General features: G+C 42.9%; 1 protein-coding gene across 1 annotated transcript in view; it reads right to left on the bottom strand.

Annotated features, from left to right (window-relative positions):
• Window positions 1-1,262: 1,262 nt before the first annotated feature.
• Window positions 1,263-21,579, bottom strand: part of LOC121572058 (inactive phospholipase C-like protein 2) — a 44,230-nt gene continuing 23,913 nt past the window's right edge. Inside the window, exons 7-12 of the mRNA XM_041883933.2 lie at window positions 20,316-20,565; window positions 19,754-20,040; window positions 17,657-17,860; window positions 15,411-15,486; window positions 2,801-2,910; window positions 1,263-2,678 (exon numbers count right to left, since the gene is read on the bottom strand). Coding sequence (XP_041739867.2) covers window positions 2,499-2,678; window positions 2,801-2,910; window positions 15,411-15,486; window positions 17,657-17,860; window positions 19,754-20,040; window positions 20,316-20,565 — 1,107 coding nt within the window. The 3' untranslated portion in view covers window positions 1,263-2,498. The remainder of the gene's footprint in view (window positions 2,679-2,800; window positions 2,911-15,410; window positions 15,487-17,656; window positions 17,861-19,753; window positions 20,041-20,315; window positions 20,566-21,579) is intronic.

Here is a 21,579-nt window from a genome sequence, read left to right as displayed (position 1 = left end):
TGTAATAATATTTAATTATTTCTGATGTCCTTGTATTTAGTTCTCTTGCTTCCTGTGGTAGCCAAGTAAAGCATTGCACACGAGATGTCCCTACAGCAGAGATATGATTAACTCTAGACCAATAAAAGCATTGCTGTTGCTACAGTATACCAGTGCTGTGGTGGTATGTTTATAGAGAGAGAATGGTTTTTCAACAGGACATTGTACAAGTGGTAGCAACATGCTGAATTGTGAGTACAACTAATATTTAAATTGGCAATACTAACTAAAAACATGCAATGAAAGGTAAACAATAATGTTAATCAACTGTTAGCGTGTTTGGCGATAGTGTTGCCGGTCAGTGTTTTAAGTAAGTCAGTGTAAGGTCAGTGTTTTAAGTAAGTTATACTCCTGAGTGACGCAGTGGTCTAAGGCACTGCATCGCAGTGCTAACTGTGCCACTAGAGATCCTGGTTCGAATCCAGGCTCTGTCGCAGCCGGCCGCGACCGGGAGACTCATGGGGCGGCGCACAATTGGCCCAGCGTCGTCCAGGGTAGGGGAGGGAATGGCCGGCAGGGATGTAGCTCAGTTGATAGAGCATGGCGTTTGCAACGCCAGGGTTGTGGGTTCGATTCCCACGGGGGGCCAGTATAAAAAAATATGTATTCACTAACTGTAAGTCGCTCTGGATAAGAGCGTCTGCTAAATGACTAAAATGTAAATGTAAGTGGAGGCTGCTGAGGGGAGGACGGCTCATAATAATGGCTGGAATGGAGTGAAAGGAATGGTATCAAACACAATTGTATTTTTTAAACGTACTTGATACCATTACATTCACTCCATTCTGGCCATTTATTATGAGCCGTCCTCCCCTCAGCAGCCTCCACTGTTGTAAATGACATTTTAAAATGCCAGTGGATATCCAATACTTTGGCTTCTCTTGGTCAGGCCCTGGTTTTATGTCTCTGATGATCGAATGTGTGGGCAGCTGGCTATCAGAGTCCAGCGAATGGTCAAAGCAGTGTGTGTCTAAAAGCAGTGTTTTATGATTGAAGTAACTGGTTTATTTCCTTACTGGTTGGTTCTGGTAATGAAAATGTAATGGATATGGTTTGGAGGCGAAATTGATGTCAATTTACCATAAAACAAGTCATCTTATAGCATCAGGTGAAAGGAGGTTTTCAAGAGGACAACAATTGTCTTCCGACAGGTGGAGTCTACGTGATGCTCAGTGCAGACGGATTCGTCACGCTATCTGACGGTAAACAATGGAGGCCAACAGTATCAGGAATGTTTTTTAATGATCGGAAGTTACCATTTTGTAAAAATCCAGTAACATTTTACTGAATTAGGATAAAATCATAATACTGTAATGTGACACACAACCACCTAGAAAAGCATTGGTCAAGGTGCTATGGAAAGCGAAGTGGAAATACTGTTATGTAGTTTTGATCATACAGTTTAGTCATTAACACTGTCTGGTTGAGTTCCACAAGGGAGGAGCGAAAACCCGCAGACACTCCGCCCTCCGTGGAATGAGTTTGACACGTGCATTACGGCATAATTGACATGAATGGGGATGCCCGTTCAACTCATTCTAATTCTATGTACACATCTACATTATTTTGCTCCACTGGACCCGGAGAGGCTGAAACATCTCAGTGGCTCAGTTGGTGTTTGCAACTTCAGAATCGTAGGTTTGATTCCCGCTGGGGCCACCCATACAAAAAATGTATGCACGCACTACTGTAAGTCGCGTTGGATAAAATCGTCTGCTATTTTATTGGTAGCAGTCACACTTTCACACACATTCTGAATCAGCCTCCTGACACTCATACGTTATCACTTTTCTCTCATTCAGTTTCACTTTGTTCTACAGTTTTGTTCGCCCTGAAAGCCATCTCCACTCCCCCCCAACAAAAACACAAACCAAGGACTCTATTGAATCCGTAGTGCTGAAGAGCCGCTTTATAGCGCGATTGACAATTTAAAGGCAATGTTCCCGCGGTCGCGAAGACTACATTCGCTGCAAACTGTATGTCGGCTCAATCGGAAATTACCTTAACATTTTAGAAACGGATCTTCTGCGATAACTTGGCTATACAGATTGAATCCAGGTCCAAAAATAACAAACACTGCACATAGAGAGTAGGATTAAAAACGTCTTATTTACAGCTGCATACAGTGTAAGGGACAGGGCAGTCTGATTGTCTGTCTCTGACTTCATTCCTCTCTACAGTCCTGTCTCCAGTGTCTTCGACGTTACTCCTCCCTCCTGACAGTGCTATAACAGAAGTATTTTTCTTCAATTGTTTTTAGTCCATCTTCCTTCCTCCTCTTCATCGTTGTGTGGAGAAAATGGCCGAGATGCAGAAGGAGCCTATCAGCAACTTGGTTGTCAGTTCTAGTCAACCTGCTGATCCTCAGAGAAGGATGAGGGTGCCCTTAGAAACTGAACTAAGGTCAGATTTTACATTTCCCCTATTTTGAGGCGGGTAAGTTGGTCCTAGACCTGTACCTAAGGGGAACCTCTAGCCGGAGCTGTAGCTCTCTCCTGGATGGCGTCCAGGCTGCGTCGGGGGCGGGTCGCCTCTCCTGTCACGCCCTTACTAAGGTTAGAGGTCATGGCAGCGTGGTGTACCTGCTTCATGTTCTCCTGCACCTCCGTCTTAGCCCGTTTCAGAAGGTCTGCCTGCCCCTGAGAGTGGGAGAAGGGGGAGGAGAGAGAGGGGTTTGTCGGTGTTGGCTAATGTGGAAACAGACTGGCAAAGTTCTGTGGTATGTGGTTGTCTTTGGTCTGCTGTGAGTGTGTAGATTCACCTTCAGTATGGTGATGTTCCAGCTGAAACTTTCCACAGCTCTGGTGACCTTACGACCTTTAAGCCCCTCCTTCACTGCAATGGACTGCAACATCTCATGGAACTCCATGGCTAGGGGAAGACACACACACTTATTAGCAATATCAAAATGTTGAACCTTTCCCTCTTTGTCAACCTCTCCAGGTCTTAACTAAGTCCCAAGGCCGGCTCAGGTCTGTGGTTTGGTGGTGTCTGGTATTTGTGATTGAACGATCAAGTCTTAACCAGTCTATTACACAACACAGAGAAAGGTAGAGATTTAAGAGATCTGAATGCAAGAATAAGAACGCGCGTTGTAGACAAGTGCATTGTTTTTTTACTTTTAAAAGGTAGTTTACGGTTGAGCCGACATCTACAGTGTTTACTGTGGATGCAATCTCCGCAAACCAATGCAATCTCTGCATTGTCCACAGTAAAATGAGCTTGTCTACAATGTGCCGTTGGTTTAATCCTGGCCTGAATTAAAGAGAGATAGATTTGGAAAGAGAACAAGAGAGATTGAAGAGTGACAGGCAGACTCCTTGTCCTCTCTTCCCTCTGGCCAGATTGAGTACATGAGGTGTGTCTGGCCCGGGACACTGTCACACTCTGTCACCATCTCCCTGGAGACTAAGACGTGGGTTAACCAGAGCATGTGCTGTAAGCTCTCCTAACCTGCTACAAAAAGTCCCTTCCGTCCGTAGCTGTATACCATCTAGTCAAAACCACCGATAATGTGAGGAGACTTTTAAACACAGCATCCTGAGCAACTCCACACAACCAACACAGACCTGAACGCAACTCAATATATTTTACTTCAATTTTCTCACACACAAACACACACACCTGAAAACAACTCACGAACTTCAACATTCACTAGTACACAACTACACAGAATCTCACATCTACACACACACCACGTTGGCTGCCTGCCTGCCAGTGCAGCTGCTAGGCGACGTGAGTCTTGAGTGCCAGGACATTCCGTTGTGTGTGTGCATGTGGGAAACGTTCCATTTCCCTGTGTAACCGAGCGGAACCGACAGAACAGAGAGAGTGAGAGAACATCAGCATGGGCCAGAACTCTGCCCAAACATCCAAATCATCATCCAAATCATTCCATCCCAAAAAGTATGGCCCAGCACATCAGTGGGGCCGAGCTCCCGGCCATCTATACTTGGCAGTGTCAGAGGAAGGCCCAAAAAATGGTCAAAGACTCCAGCCATCCAAGCCATAGACTGTTCTCTCTGCTACCACACAGCAAGTGGTACCAATGCACCAAGTCTGGAACCAACAGGACAATTGAACAGCTTCTACCCCCAAGCCATGACACTGCTAAACAAGACATCTAAATAGCTAATAAAATGGCTATCCGGACTACCTGCATTGATCCTTTCTTCCACTAACTCTCTTGCACGGACTCTATCCACACATTCACACATACTTACACCCCAACACACACACACACACACACACTACATACATGCATACGGATGCCACACACGCTGCTGCTACTGTCTATTATCTATCCCGTTGCCTAGTCACTTTACCACTACCTACAGTATATGTACATATTGTATCTACCTCAATGACCTCATACCCTGCACATGGACTCGGTACTGGTCCTCCCTGTATATAGCCATGTTATTACCTGGTCCTCCCTGTATATAGCCATGGTATTACCTGGTCCTCCCTGTATATAGCCATGTTATTACCTGGTCCTCCCTGTATATAGCCATGGTATTACCGGGTACTCCCTGTATATAGCCATGTTATTACCTGGTCCTCCCTGTATATAGCCATGTTATTACCTGGTCCTCCCTGTATATAGCCATGTTATTACCTGGTCCTCCCTGTATATAGCCATGGTATTACCTGGTACTCCCTGTATATAGCCATGGTATTACCTGGTCCTCCCTGTATATAGCCATGTTATTACCTGGTCCTCCCTGTATATAGCCATGTTATTACCTGGTCCTCCCTGTATATAGCCATGGTATTACCTGGTACTCCCTGTATATAGCCATGTTATTACCTGGTCCTCCCTGTATATAGCCATGTTATTACCTGGTCCTCCCTGTATATAGCCATGTTATTACCTGGTCCTCCCTGTATATAGCCATGGTATTACCTGGTACTCCCTGTATATAGCCATGTTATTACCTGGTCCTCCCTGTATATAGCCATGTTATTACCTGGTCCTCCCTGTATATAGCCATGGTATTACCTGGTACTCCCTGTATATAGCCATGGTATTACCTGGTACTCCCTGTATATAGCCATGTTATTACCTGGTCCTCCCTGTATATAGCCATGGTATTACCTGGTCCTCCCTGTATATAGCCATGGTATTACCTGGTCCTCCCTGTATATAGCCATGGTGTTCTGCCTGCGGTTATGGAACCCCTACCTGTCCCAGACCTGCTGTTTTAAACTCTAATGATCGGCTATGAAAAGCCAACTGAGATTTATTCCTGATTATTATTTGACCATGCTTGTCACTTATGAACATTTTTGAACATCTTGGCATGGTTCTGTTATAATCTCCACCCGGCACAGCCAGAAGAGGACTGGCCACCCCTCATAGCCTGGTTCCTCTCTAGGTTTCTTCCTAGGTTTTGCCTTTCTAGGGAGTTTTTCCTAGCCACCGTGCTTCTACACCTGCATTACTAGCTGTTTGGGGTTTTAGGCTGGGTTTCTGTACAGCACTTCGAGATATTAGCTGATGTAAGAAGGGCTATATAAAATAAAATTGATTGATTGATTACCTGGTCCTCCCTGTATATAGCCATGTTATTACCTGGTCCTCCCTGTATATAGCCATGTTATTACCTGGTCCTCCCTGTATATAGCCATGTTATTACCTGGTACTCCCTGTATATAGCCATGATATTTTTACTCTTTATTGTTATTCACTGTGTATTTATTCCTCATGTCACTATTTCAATTTTTTTACTCTGCATTGTTGGAAAAGGACCCGTAAGTAAGCGTTTCACTGTTAGTCTACGCCTATTGTTTACGAAGCATGTGACAAATAACATTTTATTTTATTTGACACAAACACACATCATTTTAATTTCTGATATTTATCCAGGAATAAATGGTGGCACTCAGGCAACCTGAGATAAAATCTCTGAGAGGAGACTGGGGGCAGACTCTGGGCTGTTTAGCCATATCTATATAATCACTCAATTTATCATTTATCAAGCTCGTTATCTCTCCTCTAGCTATTAAGCCATTCATATCTCACTCTCTCTCCCGGCCTATATCTACATAGCCTTCAGAAAGTATTCACACCCTTTGAATTTTTCCACATTTAGTTGTGTTACAAAGTGGGATTAAAATGGATGTCATTTTTTGTCAACGATCTACACAAAATACTCTCTAATATCAAAGTGGAAGAAAAATGCGAACATTTTGTAAAAATGTATGGAAAATAAAACATATCTTCATTAGATAAGTATTTTTCTACACCTGGATTTTTCCACATTTTCCCATTATTCTTTTCAAAATTCTTCAAACTCTGTCAAATTGGTTGTTGATCATTGCTAGACACCATTTCCAGGTCTTGCAGTATATTTTCAAGCAGATTTAAGTCAAGACTGTAACTCAGGAACATTCACTGTCTTCTTGGTAAGCAACTCCAGTGTAGATTTGGTTTGTGTTGTAGGTTATTGTCCTGCTGAAAGGTGAATTCTGTCCGTAGCTCAGGGATGTAGCTCAGTTGGTAGAGCATGGTTCATGGTTGTGGGTTCGTTTCCCACGGGGGGCCAGTATAATAAATAAATATGTATGCACTCACTAACTGTAAGTCGCTCTGGATAAGAGCATCAGCTAAATGACTAAAATGTAAATGAATTAATCTCCCAGTGTCGTGGAAAGCAGACTGAACCAGGTTTTCCTCTAGGATTTTGCCTGTGCTTAGCTCCATTCCATTTCTTTTTTGAGCGGTTTCCTTCCTCTACGGCAGGGGTGTCAAACTCATTTTAGCTCAGGGGCCACATGGAGGAAAATCTATTCCCAAGTGGGCCGGACCGGAAAAATCATGGTATATATATAACTTAAAAACAACAACTTCAGATTGTTTTCTTTGTTTTAATACGATCAACATACAACATAAAGCTGGAGCCTGAGGACAGTGTGTCCAAAATAGTACAAGCACAACATCACTATTAATCATAAAACACGTCAAGTTTATTTGAAAATTCTAAAGAAAAAGAACACAAACACACAATGCCTCAGTGATTAACAGAACTGTTTCACAGATCACAGAACTATATCAGGGTGTCATTTCTCAGGCAGAAATGTAGATAAAAATAATGAAATCCTGTTCCCCAAACAAGTGCAAGAACCACAGAGTCAAGAATAGGTTAAATATACAAATAAAATAAAATCTATTAAAAACAATAGCACATCAACATAAAAACATATAAACATAAATCTGAAAGCGTTGCTCAAACTCCCGTAACAGTCCAGTTATTTTATCTTTGAACCGCTTCATGTCTGCCACATGTTGGGTCGCGCACACATTTTTCAGACAGGGGAAGTGAGCTGCATCACCACCGACAAGTTGCGTCTCCCACAATGACAGCTTCAACTTGAAAGAACGTATGCTGTCATAATACTGCGTGACAACTTTGTTGCGCCCTTGCAGCTGTTTGTTCAAGTTATTCAGGTGCTCTGTAACATCCACCATGAAATGCAAGGTCCGGCATCCATTCTGCGGAATGAAATTCTAACACTGGTTTGCCCTTTTCTTCCATGAACTGTTCAATTTCTTCTCGTAAATCAAAGAAACGCCTCAGCACAGCACCTCGGCTTAACCATCTTACCTCAGTGTGGTATGGCAGGCCATAGATGTGGTCTTTCTCTCTGAGAAGGCTGTCAAACTAACGGTGATTCAGGCTTCTGGATCGGATGAAATTAACAGTTTGGATGACCACCTTCATGACGTTATCCATCTTTAATGACTTGCAACACAAAGCCTCCTGGTGCAAAATACAGTGAAAAGTCAAAAATCACGTCCTCCATTTGCAGATTGCACTTTCTCTCTGAACTTTGTCACAACGCCTGCTTTTTTCCCGATCATTGAGGGCGCACCATCTGTAGCCAGGCTGACAGCGCGGGACCAGTCCACTCCGACCCTGTCCAGTGCGCCGACGAGTGCGGTAAAAATATCAGCTGCTGTCGTTGTATCTGTCATCGGCACCAACTCCACGAAGTCCTCAGTGACGGTCAATGTGTCATCAACTCCGCGGATGAAAATAATGGCCAGTTGTGCAACATCTGTAATGTCCGTGCTTTCATCAATTGCAACCGAAAATGCAATAAATGACTTTACTTTATGCTTCAACTGGCTGTCCAAATCCACTGAAAGATCGGAAATTCTGTCTGCAACTGTGTTTCTTGTCAGGCTGATATTTGCAAAAGCCTGCCGCTTTTCAGGGCACACAATCTCCGCTGCCTTCATCATGCATGTTTTTACAAATTCACCCTCACTAAATGGTTTTGAAGCCACTGCGATTTCATTAGCAATGAGGTAGCTAGCTTTCACTGCAGCGTCACTGATGTCTCGGCTGTGAGTAAACACAGACTGCTGTTTCTTCAGACCCGCCAACAGTTCATTCACCTTCTCTCATCTCCGCTGTCCTTGAAAGTTGTCATATTTGTCGGCATGAAGACTCACATAGTGGCGACGAAGGTTATATTCTTTCAGCACTGCAACATGCTCTGAACACACCAAACATACAGCTTTCCCATTCAATTCCGTGATTAAATAGGATGACCATTTTTCTTGGAACACTCTGCACTCTGCGTCCACTTTTCTCTTTTTTGACAGAGACATATTGGGGCAATGAGGGTGCCAAAGCACATAATGTTAAAAGTAGAAGCCGTAATAAATATCGCGGGCAAAACAAAGTAGCTCATTGGCTGCACGTGCTTGACCTACTTGCTCTGCCCCGGTATAAACAGTTTGCTTGCTTAACACAATTTCTCTTGCGCCATCCAGTGGACACAATTGGAACAGCAGTTTTTTTCCTTCTTTTTTCCTTCTTTTTTTCAAAATCATCTCGCGGGCTGGATTAAACCCGTTTGCGGGCCTTATCCGGCCCGCGGGCCGTACGTTTGACACCCCTGCTCTACGGTAACAGTATTAGGAAGGACACCTGTATCTTTGTAGTGACTGGGTGTATTGATACACCATCCAAAGTGTAATTAATAACTTCATCATGTTCAAAGGGATATTCAATGTCTGCTTTAAAAATAAATAAAAATCTATCAAAAATCATGTTAAACACTATTATTGCACACAGAGTGAGTCCATGAAACTTATGTGACATGTTAAGCACATTTTTGCTCCTGAACTTATTTAGGCTTGCCATAACAAAGGGGTTGAATACTTATTGACTTAAGACATTTCAGCTTTTCATTTTTAATTAATTCGGAAAAAATTGAAAAACATAATTCCACTTTGACATTATGGGGTATATTGTGTGTAGGCCAGTGACACAAAATCTCAATTTAATCCATTTTAAATTCAGGCTGTAACACAACAAAATGTATACACTGTATACAGTGCATTCGGAAAGTATTCAGACCCCTTGACTTTTTCCACATTTTGTTACATTACAGCCTTATTCTAAAATTTATTAAATTGTTTTTTTTTCTCCTCATCAATCTACACACAATACCCCATAATGACAAAGAAAAACACGCTTTTTAGAAATCATTGCAAATGTATATACATATATTTTATGAAATATCACATTCACATAAGTATTCAGACCCTTTACTCAGTACTTTGTTGAAGCACCTTTGGCAGCGATTACAGCCTTGAGTCCTCTTGGGTATGACGCTACAAGCTTGGCACACCTGTATTTAGGGAGTTTCTCCCATTCTTCTCTGCAGATCCTCTCAAGCTCTGTCAGGTTGGATGGGGAGCGTCGCTGCACAGCTATTTTCAGGTCTCCCCGGAGATGTTTGGTCAGGTTCAAGTCCAGGCTCTGGCTGGGCCTCTCAAGGTCATTCAGAGAGTTGTCCCAAAGCCACTCCTGAGTTGTCTTGGCTGTGTGCTTAGGGTCGTTGTCCTGTTGGAAGGTGAACCTTTACCCCAGTCTGAGGTCCTGAGCGCTCTGGAGCAGGTTTAATCAAGGAGCTCTCTGTACTTTGCTCTGTTCATCTTTTCAACCCTGCCACTGAAAAACATCCCCACAGCATGATGCTGCCACCCCCATGCTTCACCGTAGGGATGGTGGCAGGGTTCCTCCAGACATGACGCTTGGCATTCAGGCAAAATAGTTCAATCTTGGTTTCATCAGACCAGAGAATCTTGTTTCTCATGGTCTGAGAGTCCTTTAAGTGTATTTTGGCAAACTCCAAGTAGGCGTGTGCCTTTTACATTTACATTTTAGTCATTTAGCAGACGCTCTTATCCAGAGCGACTTACATTTAGTGAGTGCATACATTTTCATACTGCCCCCCCGTGGGAATCGAACCCACAACCCTGGCGTTGCAAAACGCCATGCTCTACCAACTGAGCTACACGGGACCATACTGAGGAGTGGCTTCCTTCTGGCCACACTATCATAAAGACCTGATTGGTGGAGTGCTGCAGAGACGGTTGTCCTTCTGGAAGGTTCTCCCATCTCCACAGAGGAACTCTGGAGGTCTGTCAGAGTGACCATCAGGTTCTTGGTCACTTCCCTGACCAAGGCCCTTCTCTTCTGATTACTCCGATTGGCTGGGCGGCCAGCTCTAGGAAGAGTCTTGGTAGTTCCAAACTTCTTCCATTTAAGAATGATGGAGGCCACAGTGTTCTTGGGGACCTTCAATGCTGCAGACATTGTTTGGTACCCTTCCCCAGATCTGTGCCTCGACACAATCCTGTCTCAGAGCTCTACGGGCAATTCCTTCGACCTCATGGCTTGGTTTTTGCTCTGACATGCACTGTCAACTGTGGGACCTTACATAGACAGGTGTGTGCTTTTCCAAATCATGTCTAATCAATTTAATTTACCACAGGTGGACTCCAATCAAGTTGTAGAAACATCTCAAGGATGTTAAATGAGCGCCTGAGCTCAATTTCGAGTCCCAAAGCAAAGGGTCTGAATACGTATGTAAATAAGGTATTTCTGTTTTTATTTTAATAAATGTGTAAACATTTCTAAAAACCTGTTTTCACTTTGTCATTATGGGGTATTATGTGTAGATTGATGAGGATTTTATTTATTTAATCCATTTTAGAATAAGGCTGTAATGTAACAAAATGTGGAAAAAGGGAATGGGTCGGAATACGTTCCGAATGCACTGTATATCTTTCTATCTGTCTCTCGCTCTCTCTAGGGCTATATTTATATATTGACCCAGACCCAGACATCTCAAACCAACATCCTCTACTCTCCTCAGATTCTACCTCAGATTTCATCTGCCAATCAATCACCATCTCCTGGCAACCACGGAACACTCACTGTTTATCACCGTGGCGACGACCGCCTGGCCAAGTTGTCAGCCTTCCCATGATGCCCAGCAAGCAGAGTCGCCGCATGGTAAACAAACCTTGCTCCGCCAAGTTACCCCAAGAGCCTGATCTAAGGTCAATTTTGCATTTCCATCCCTATTGGTTAAGGATGGGATTTGGAGAGGACAAACTGATTCTAGATTTATGCCTAAGACCATATTGACCTGTACTCCGAGCTTATGTCAACACAAACTACATCAATCAAGAGCTCAGTCAATAAACAAACTCATCTAATAATAACATATGGACAAATCTGCCTCAGAGCCAGGATGAAAATAGTTCCTGTCATGGATGAAGTAGAGACATGGGGTGCATTCCAAATGGCCCATAGGGCTCTGGTCAAAAGTAGTGCACTATATAGGGAATAGGGTGCCATTTGGGACATAGTCATGGAAGTCTCAGCCGACTTTAGGCTTCAGGCTTTTATTGATGAGGTCTCAGCTGGAGAGTCGGTTGGCAGGTTCCTGTAGGCAAGTCTTTCTCACGACTACTGGGCTGTTGAAATGGAGTCAGATCACTGAAGGAAAACATCTTGCTCTCTAACTAGCCCTAGCCAACTCCAATTTCCTCACAGTTGATGTTGCTTTGAGTCACGTGATGAGGCCTGCCTCTCTCGCTCAGTTCAATTCAATTCAACTTAAGGGCTTTATTGGCATGGGAAACATATGTTAACATTGCCAAAGCATGTCAAATAGATAATAAACAAAAGTGAAATAAACAAAACCAAAATTAACAGTAAACATTACACTCACAAAAGTTCCAAAATAATAAAATACATTTCAAATGTCATTTATGTCTAAATACAGTGTTGCAACAATGTGCAAATAGTTAAAGTAGAAAAGGGAAAATAAATCAACATAAATATGGGTTGTATTTACAATGGTGTTTGTTCTTCACTGGTTGCCCTTTTCTTGTGGCAACAGGTCACAAATCTTGTTGCTGTGATGGCACACTGTTGTATTTCACCCAATAGTTATGGGAGTTTATCAAAATTGGGTTTGTTTTCAAATTCTTTGTGGGTCTGTGTAATCTGAGGGAAATATGTGTCTCTAATATGGTCATACATTTGGCAGGAGGTTAGGAAGTGAAGCTCAGTTTCCACCTCATTTTGTGGGCAGTGTGCACATAGCCTGTCTTCTATTGAGAGCCAGGTCTGCCTATGGCGGCCTTTCTCAATAGCAAGGCTATGCTCACTGAGTCTGTACATAGTCAAAGCTTTCCTTAAGTTTGGGTCAGTCACAGTGGTCAGGTATTCTGCCACTGTATACTCTCTGTTTAGGGCCAAATAGCATTCTAGTTTGCTCAGTTTTTTTGTTAATTCTTTCCAATGTGCCAAGTAATTGTCTTTTTGTTTTCTCATGATTTGGTTGGGTCTAATTGTGTTGCTGTCCTGGGGCTCTGTGAACAGAGCCCCACGACAAGCATGCTTAGGGGACTTTTCTCCAGGTTCATCTCTCTATAGGTGATGTCTTTGTTATGGAAGGTTTGGTGGTTTTCGGTGGTTGTAGAATTGAACAGCTCTTTTCTGGATTTTGATAATTAGCGGGAATCTGCCTAATTCTGCTCTGCATGCATTATTTTATGTTTTACGTTGTACACAGGATATTTTTGCAGAATTCTGCATGCAGAGTCTCAATTTGGTGTTTGTCCAATTTTGTGAATTCTTGGTTGGTGAGCGGACCCCACAACCATAAAGGGAAATGGGTTCTATAACTGATTCAAGTATTTTTTAGCCAGCTCCTAATTGGTATGTCGAATTTTATGTTCCTTTTGATGGCATAGAAGGCCCTTCTTGCCTTGTCTCTCAGATCGTTCACAGCTTTGTGGAAGTTACCTGTGGCGCTGATGTTTAGGCCGAGGTATGTATAGTTTTTTGTGTGCTCTAGGGCAACGGTGTCTAGATGGAATTTGTTTTGTGGTCCTGGCAACTGGACCTTTTTTGGAACACCATTACTTTTGTCTTACTGAGATTTACTGTCAGGGCCCATGTCTGACAGAATCTGTGCAGAAGATATAGGTGCTGCTGTAGGCCCTCCTTGGTTGGTGACAGAAGCACCAGATCATCAGCAAACAGTAGACATTTGACTTTAGATTCTAGTAGGGTGAGGCCGGGTACTGCAGACTGTTCTAGTGCCCTCGCCAATTCGTTGATATATATGTTGAAGAGGGTGGGGCTTAAACTGCAACCCTGCGGCCCTGTGGAAAGAAATGTGTGTGTTCTTTGCCAATTTTAACCGCACACTTGTTGTTTGTGTATATGGATTTTATAATGTCGTATGTTTTTCCCCCAACACCACTTTCCATCAATTTGTATAGCAGACCCTCATTCCAAATTGAGTCAAAAGCTTTTTTGAAATCAACAAAGCATGAGAAGACTTTGCCTTTGTTTTGTTTTGTTTGTTTGTCAATTAAGGTGTGCAGGTTGAATACGTGGTCTGTCGTACAGTAGTTTGGTAAAAAGCCAATTTGACATTTGCTCAGTACATTGTTTTCACTGAGGAAATGAACTAGTCTGCTGTTAATGATAATGCAGAGGATTTTCCCAAGGTTACTGTTGATGCATACGTATCCCACGGTAGTTATTGGGGTCAAATTTGTCTACACTTTTGTGGATTGGGGTGACCAGTCCTTGTTTCCAAATATTGGGGAAGATGCCAGAGCTAAGGATGATGTTAAAGAGTTTAAGAATTGCCAATTGGAATTTGTGGTCTGTATATTTTATCATTTCTGTCACGATCATCGACAGATGAAGCGGACCAAGGCGCAGCGTGATAAGCGTACATTCTTTATTTGTACTTAACACACACGAACCAAAACAATAAACCAAACGATACGTGAAGTCCTAGGTTATACACAAAACCCTACGGAACAAGATCCCACAAAATACTAGTGCCAAACAGGCTGCCTAAGTATGGTCCCCAATCAGAGACAACGAGCTACAGCTGTCTCTGATTGGGAACCACCCTGGCCAACATAGATATAAACGATCTAGAACAAAAGCATCGAAAATGTAACAGAAACTCCACACCCTGGCTCAACATTTAAGAGTCCCCCGAGCCAGGGCGTGACAATTTCATTTCAACCCCACAGGCCTTTTTGGGTTGGAGGGTTTGTATTTTGTCCTGTAGTTCATTCAATGTAATTGGAGAATCCAGTGGGTTCTGGTAGTCTTTAATAGTTGATTCTAAGATTTGCATTTGATCATGTATATTTTTTTGCTGTTTGTTCTTTGTTATAGGGCCAAAAAGATTGGAGAAGTGGTTTACCCAAACATCTCAGTTTTGGATAGATAGCTCTTCGTGTTGTTGTTTGTTTAGGGTTTTCCAATTGTGGTTAGAGTCTATGGATTCTTCAGTTACATTGAGCTGATTTCTGACATGCTGTTCCTTCTTTTTCCATAGTGTATTTCTGTATTGTTTTAGTGATTCACCATTCACCATAGGCTCAGGTTTTCTGGGTCTCTATGTTTTTGGTTGGATAGGTTTCTCAATTTCTTTCTTAGGTTTTTGCATTCTTCGTCAAACCATTTGTCATTGTTGTTACTTTTCTTTGGTTTTCTGTTAAAGATTTTTAGATTTGATAGGGAAGCTGAGAGGTCAAATATACGGTTTAGGTTTTCTACTGCCAGGTTTACACCTTCACTATTACAGTGGAACGTTTTGTCCAGGAAGTTGTCTAAAAGGGATTGAATTTGTTGTTTCCTAGTTGTTTTTTGGTAGGTTTCGACACTACTTTCCTTCCATCTATCGCATTTCTTAATATTATTCAGTTCCTTTGGCTTTGATGCCTCATGATTGAGTATTGCTCTGTTCAAGTAGCCTGTCATTTTGCTGTGGTCTGATAGGGGTGTCAGTGGGCTGACTGTGAACACTCTGAGAGACTCTGGGTTGAGGTCGGTGATAAAGTAGTCTACAGTACTACTGCCAAGAGATGAGATGAGCTATAGGTGTACCTACCGTAGGAGTCCCCTCCAAGCCTACCATTGACCATGTACATACCCAGCGTGCGACAGAGCTACGTAGTTGTGTTCGGGGAGCATATGGGGGAGGGAATCTCTCGCTCTCTCTCTCTCTCTCACCTGTTGTCTGTATCTGTAGGATCCTGTCGTAGACTCCGTCTGACAGCTCAATCACTGCTCTGCTCGCCTGGATCATCTGTAGACAGTGTACACAAGATCAGTCTCGAAAACAATCACTTTTAAATTAAATCAGTAATCAATTTAAAACCTGTCATCACACATCTTACTGTCATCACACATCCCTCCGTCATCACACATCTTACATAAAAACATCACTGTAACATAACCCCAGACGACCCCACAACTATCTGACCAATGGATTGTTTAATTAAAACCACAACTATCTGACCAGTGGACTGTTTAATTAAAACCACAGCTATCTGACCAGTGGATTGTTTAATTTAAACCACAGCTACAGTGTGGAGAACAAGTATTTGATACACTGCCGATTTTGCAGGTTTTCCTACTTACAAAGCATGTAGAGGTCTGTAATTTTTTTCATAGCTACACTTCAACTGTGAGAGACGGTTGAAATCCAGAAAATCACATTGTATGATTTTTAAGTAATTAATTTGCATTTTATTGCATGACATAAGTATTTGATACATCAGAAAAGCAGAACTTAATATTTGGTACAGAAACCTTTGTTTGCAATTACAGAGATCATACGTTTCCTGTAGGTCTTGACCAGGTTTGCACACACTGCAGCAGGGATTTTGGCCCACTCCTCCATACAGACCTTCTCCAGATCCTTCAGGTTTCGGGGCTGTCGCTGGGCAATACGGACTTTCAGCTCCCTCCAAAGATGTTCTATTGGGTTCAGGTCTGGAGACTGGCTAGGCCACTCCAGGACCTTGAGATGCTTCTTACAGAGCCACTCCTTTGTTGCCCTGGCTGTGTGTTTCGGGTCGTTGTCATGCTGGAAGACCCAGCCACGACCCATCTTCAATGCTCTTACTGAGGGAAGGAGGTTGTTGGCCAAGATCTCGCGATACATGGCCCCATCCATCCTCCCCTCAATACGGTGCAGTTGTCCTGTTCCCTTTGCAGAAAAGCATCCCCAAAGAATTATGTTTCCACCTCCATGCTTCACGGTTGGGATGGTGTTCTTGGGGGTTGTACTCATCCTTCTTCTTCCTCCAAACACGGCGAGTGGAGTTTAGACCAAAAGCTATATTTTTGTCTCATCAGACCACATGACCTTCTCCCATTCCTCCTCTGGATCATCCAGATGGTCATTGGCAAACTTCAGACGGGCCTGGACATGCGCTGGCTTGAGCAGGGGGACCTTGCGTGCGCTGCAGGATTTAAATCCATGACGGCGTAGTGTGTTACTAATGGTTTTCTTTGAGACTGTGGTCCCAGCTCCCTTCAGGTCATTGACCAGGTCCTGCCCTGTAGTTCTGGGCTGATCCCTCACCTTCCTCATGATCATTGATGCCCCACAAGGTGAGAACTTGCATGGAGCCCCAGACCGAGGGTGATTGACCGTCATCTTGAACTTCTTCCATTTTCTAATAATTGCACCAACAGTTGTTGCCTTCTCACCAAGCTGCTTGCCTATTGTCCTGTAGCCCATCCCAGCCTTGTGCAGGTCTACAATGTTTTCCCTGATGTCCTTACACAGCTCTCTGGTCTTGGCCATTGTGGAGAGGTTGGAGTCTGTTTGATTGAGTGTGTAGACAGGTGTCTTTTATACAGGTAATGATTTCAAACAGGTGCAGTTAATACAGGTAATGAGTGGAGAACAGGAGGGCTTCTTAAAGAAAAACTAACAGGTCTGTGAGAGCCGGAATTCTTACTGGTTGGTAGGTGATCAAATACTTATGTCATGCAATAAAATGCAAATTAATTACTTAAAAATCATACAATGTGATTTTCTGGATTTTTGTTTTAGATTCCGTCTCTCACAGTTGAAGTGTACCTATGATAAAAATTACAGACCTCTACATGCTTTGTAAGTAGGAAAACCTGCAAAATCGGCAGTGTATCAAATACTTGTTCTCCCCACTGTATCTGACCAGTGGATTGTTTAATTAAAACGACAGCTATCTGACCAGTGGATTGTTTAATTAAAACGACAGCTATCTGACCAGTGGACTGTTTAATTAAAACCACAACTATCTGACCAGTGGATTGTTTAATTTAAACCACAGCTATCTGACCAGTGGATTGTTTAATTTAAACCACAGCTATCTGACCGGTGGATTGTTTAATCTAACCTGCACAACTATTCTCAACTGAAACCCAAAGCGCTACATACTGTAAATAAAATGTAAAGGATTGATTAATTGATTGATCCTCACCGTTTCGAAGGTGGAGACTACCCTGCGTAGGACGTCCGGCAGGGGCCCCTGGGGCTCCATGGAGGGGTACTGCTCCCTCAGCTCAAACAGCATCAGGGGGTCCCCGTCGGCCCCCACCACACGGGACCCCAGGGCCAATACACACTGCATGAGGTTAGCCACCGCTGACACCCCACACAGCTCCCTGAACACTGCCACCGAGTTCTACAGGGACAGAGAGAGATACAGAGGGTCGGGGGGTTATGCAACACACACACACATCTATATAAAAACACACACACACACACACACAGTATTGTACAGCTAACCTTGTGGGGGGACACAATTCAGTCCCATTCAAAATCCTATTTTCCCTATCCCCTGACCCTAAACCTTACCCTAACCCTAACCCACTCTTACCCTAACCCAAAAACCTAACCCTAGCTCCTAACCCTAACACTAACCCTAGCTCCTAACCCTATCCCTAACTCCTAACCCTAACCGTTAACGTAATTCTAACCCTAACACTAATTCTAACCTTAACCCTAAACCCACTAGAAATAGCGTTTGACCTCATGGGGACTAACAAAATGTCCCCAGTTTGTCAAAGTTGTGTTTGTTTACTATTCGTGTGGGGAATCCACACACACACACTCTCCTTGTCCTGTATTAGTGATGTATTGTTCTGTGGATCATACTTATCTCCCGAGTGGCGCAGTGGTCTAAGGCACTGCATCGCAGTGCTAGCTGTGCCACTAGAGATCCTGGTTCGTATCCAGGCTCTGTCGTAGCCGGCCGCGACCAGGAGACCCATGGGGGCGGCGCACAATTGGCCCAGCGTCGTCCAGGGTAGGGGAGGGAATGGCCGGCAGGGATGTAGCTCAGTTGGTAGAGCATGGCGTTTGCAACGCCAGGGTTGTGGGTTCGATTCCCACGGGGGGCCAGTATAAAAAATTATGTATGCACTCACTAACTGTAAGTCGCTCTGGATAAGAGCGTCTGCTAAATGACTCAAATGTAAATGTAAATGTAATCCCCTACTAAGTGATTAGTTGCTGAGGGTTTAATCGTGGATCAAACTGTGACATGGTTTCCTGGGATACCATCACTGAGAACATCTGATTGAATTAGAGAAGCTTTATTGGGAGATGGTGAAAGTGACAATCACAAATTGACCGTATCACTGCCACACTATTAAATTAATGTTTATTGCGGTCATTGAACTGCTAAAATCTAAATGTAAACAGTTTTATTTAAGAACACAGGTTAGCGTTTTTCATCATGAATGTTGTTCTGGGGGCAGCTCTGCAGAGTGGTCACTAGATTTTAAACATAGCCCTAACCTTAACACTAACCTTAACCACACTGCTAACCCTAATGCCAAACCCTAACATTAAATTAAGACACAAAATCACATTAATTTTTACAATTTCGCTAATTTTGACTTAGCTGCTGGCCCATCTAGCGGAAATCACTCAGCTTTGCCCCCAGGGCAGGATTTATGACAATAAACGTCAACCTGCTTTAACAACTGACACTGACAGAGAAGCTGTTCTAATCTCTTCATGATGTCATAGTGCTTGCCTTCAGTGTTTACTTCTGTTTAGGTGTGTGTGTGTTTGAGAGAGAGTGTGTGTGTGTTCCCTGTCTCTTTGTATTAGTGTCATAGCATGAATCCCAGTCATCTCCAGCCTAAACAGATCAGAGGTCCTCAACATCACTTAGACAGCCAGACTAAATGCTTACAGGGACAATCACCTTACCATCAGCTTACCATAACCATAACCTGTCAGTCTAAAGCAGAACTTCATAGATCAGGCTAACTAGCCAGTTTAGATGCAGTAAACAATCTCTCACTGGTTCTGTGTTGTCCACCGCCACTCAGTCTGAACCTGTTGATGTCTCTGGAGGAATGACCATGTCAGCCATCTTTATCTCGGAGTCATAACTTAGTGATCACTGAGATTGAACCCTCCATGGGTTGGGTTAATCTACCATAAATTGACATGGCTATTCTGAGTTAGACATCATCCATTGTGAATACAGGTATACAGGCATTTCAGTCCTTCAATGTGAAAATTGTGATTGATAAATGACTGTTTATCCTCTCCTTCTCACCTGCATGTTCTCCCGCAGGTCCGTGGCCTCCTTTAGTGGCGGGGTGGCCATTTTGAAAACCTCGTCCACGGCTTTGATCCCCAGGTCCCGGAGTGCAGCGTACTCCCTCCCTCGCTTCGCCTTCCGCACAGACAGCCCACGCTTGTGGGACTTGCCCCCTCCTCTCCGGTTGGTGAGGGCCACATGGACGAACAGCCGGGCGTACGGGAGGTCCTCTCCCGTCAGAGACTGTAACGGTACGTGCCGGTAGCCTGGCTGTAGGCACTCCAGTGGAATGGTGTACTGACCTGTGGTAAAACAGAGGGGATTACAAATTATGTACAGGAGTGTTAGACAATGAAATTACCTTGAAGATAGTGAATGTTCACTCACTAACTGCTACCAAGTGTTCTTTATCTTAGCTAGTGATACTTGCTAGTAAGCTAGCAATAACCTTCATATGGCTGAAAGGTTGTTGTAGTATCATTAGTTGGCTTCAGATAACAAGTTCAACCAAAAGCAGACTGGACACCGGACTAGCAGTCAGTGCAGAGCTGACCTTCACCCTCCTTCCACTACTGACCTATGAACTCGTCCCCTATGAATTCATCGTCCAGCACCACGAAGCGCACCATGGCCAGCTCGGGCAGGTTGATCTGGAACTCAAAGCTCTCGTCAAAGATGGGGTTGTCTCCGTTCTGCATCACTGTGCGGGTGCGGCGCTCGGCGCAGTCGGCAGGGATACCATGGATCTCCACGTAGACATACGGGTCCACCACGTCTCCTTTAGCTCCAGAACCCCTCGGACGGGGAAGGTTCTGACCACTGATCACCTGCATGGATGGATCCATTTATTGATTGATTGATTGTCTGTTTGTTTGATTGAACTGTTCACACACCTTATCATTAATGCAAGTGTACTGAATAACTGAAACAATACCATTCAACCACTAAAATAAGTGTACTGAATAACTGAAACAATACCATTCAACCATTAAGATAAGTGTACTGAATAACTGAAACAATACCATTCAACCACTAAGATAAGTGTACTGAATAACTGAAACAATACCATTCAACCATTAAAGTAAGTGTATTGAATAACTGAAACAATACCATTCAACCACTAAGATAAGTGTACTGAATAACTGAAACAATACCCTTCAACCACTAAAATAAGTGTACTGAATAACTGAAACAATATCATTCAACCACTAAGATAAGTGTACTGAATAACTGAAACAATACCATTCAACCATTAAGATAAGTGTACTGAATAACTGAAACAATACCATTCAACCACTAAAATAAGTGTACTGAATAACTGAAACAATACCATTCAACCATTAAGATAAGTGTACTGAATAACTGAAACAATACCATTCAACCACTAAAATAAGTGTACTGAATAACTGAAACAATACCATTCAACCATTAAGATAAGTGTACTGAATAAATGAAACAATACCATTCAACCACTAAGATAAGTGTACTGAATAACTGAAACAATACCATTCAACCACTAAAATAAGTGTACTGAATAACTGAAACAATACCATTCAACCATTAAGATAAGTGTACTGAATAACTGAAACAATACCATTCAACCACTAAAATAAGTGTACTGAATAACTGAAACAATACCATTCAACCATTAAGATAAGTGTACTGAATAAATGAAACAATACCATTCAACCACTAAGATAAGTGTACTGAATAACTGAAACAATACCATTCAACCACTAAAATAAGTGTACTGAATAACTGAAACAATACCATTCAACCACTAAGATAAGTGTACTGAATAACTGAAACAATACCATTCAACCATTAAGATAAGTGTACTG

Source organism: Coregonus clupeaformis, chromosome 8 (assembly GCF_020615455.1).
Source record: "Coregonus clupeaformis isolate EN_2021a chromosome 8, ASM2061545v1, whole genome shotgun sequence".
In the NCBI taxonomy this organism is placed as follows: domain Eukaryota; kingdom Metazoa; phylum Chordata; class Actinopteri; order Salmoniformes; family Salmonidae; genus Coregonus; species Coregonus clupeaformis.
The sequence above is the reverse complement of the archived record's forward strand: the minus strand, read 5'-3'. Positions and strand labels throughout refer to the sequence as shown.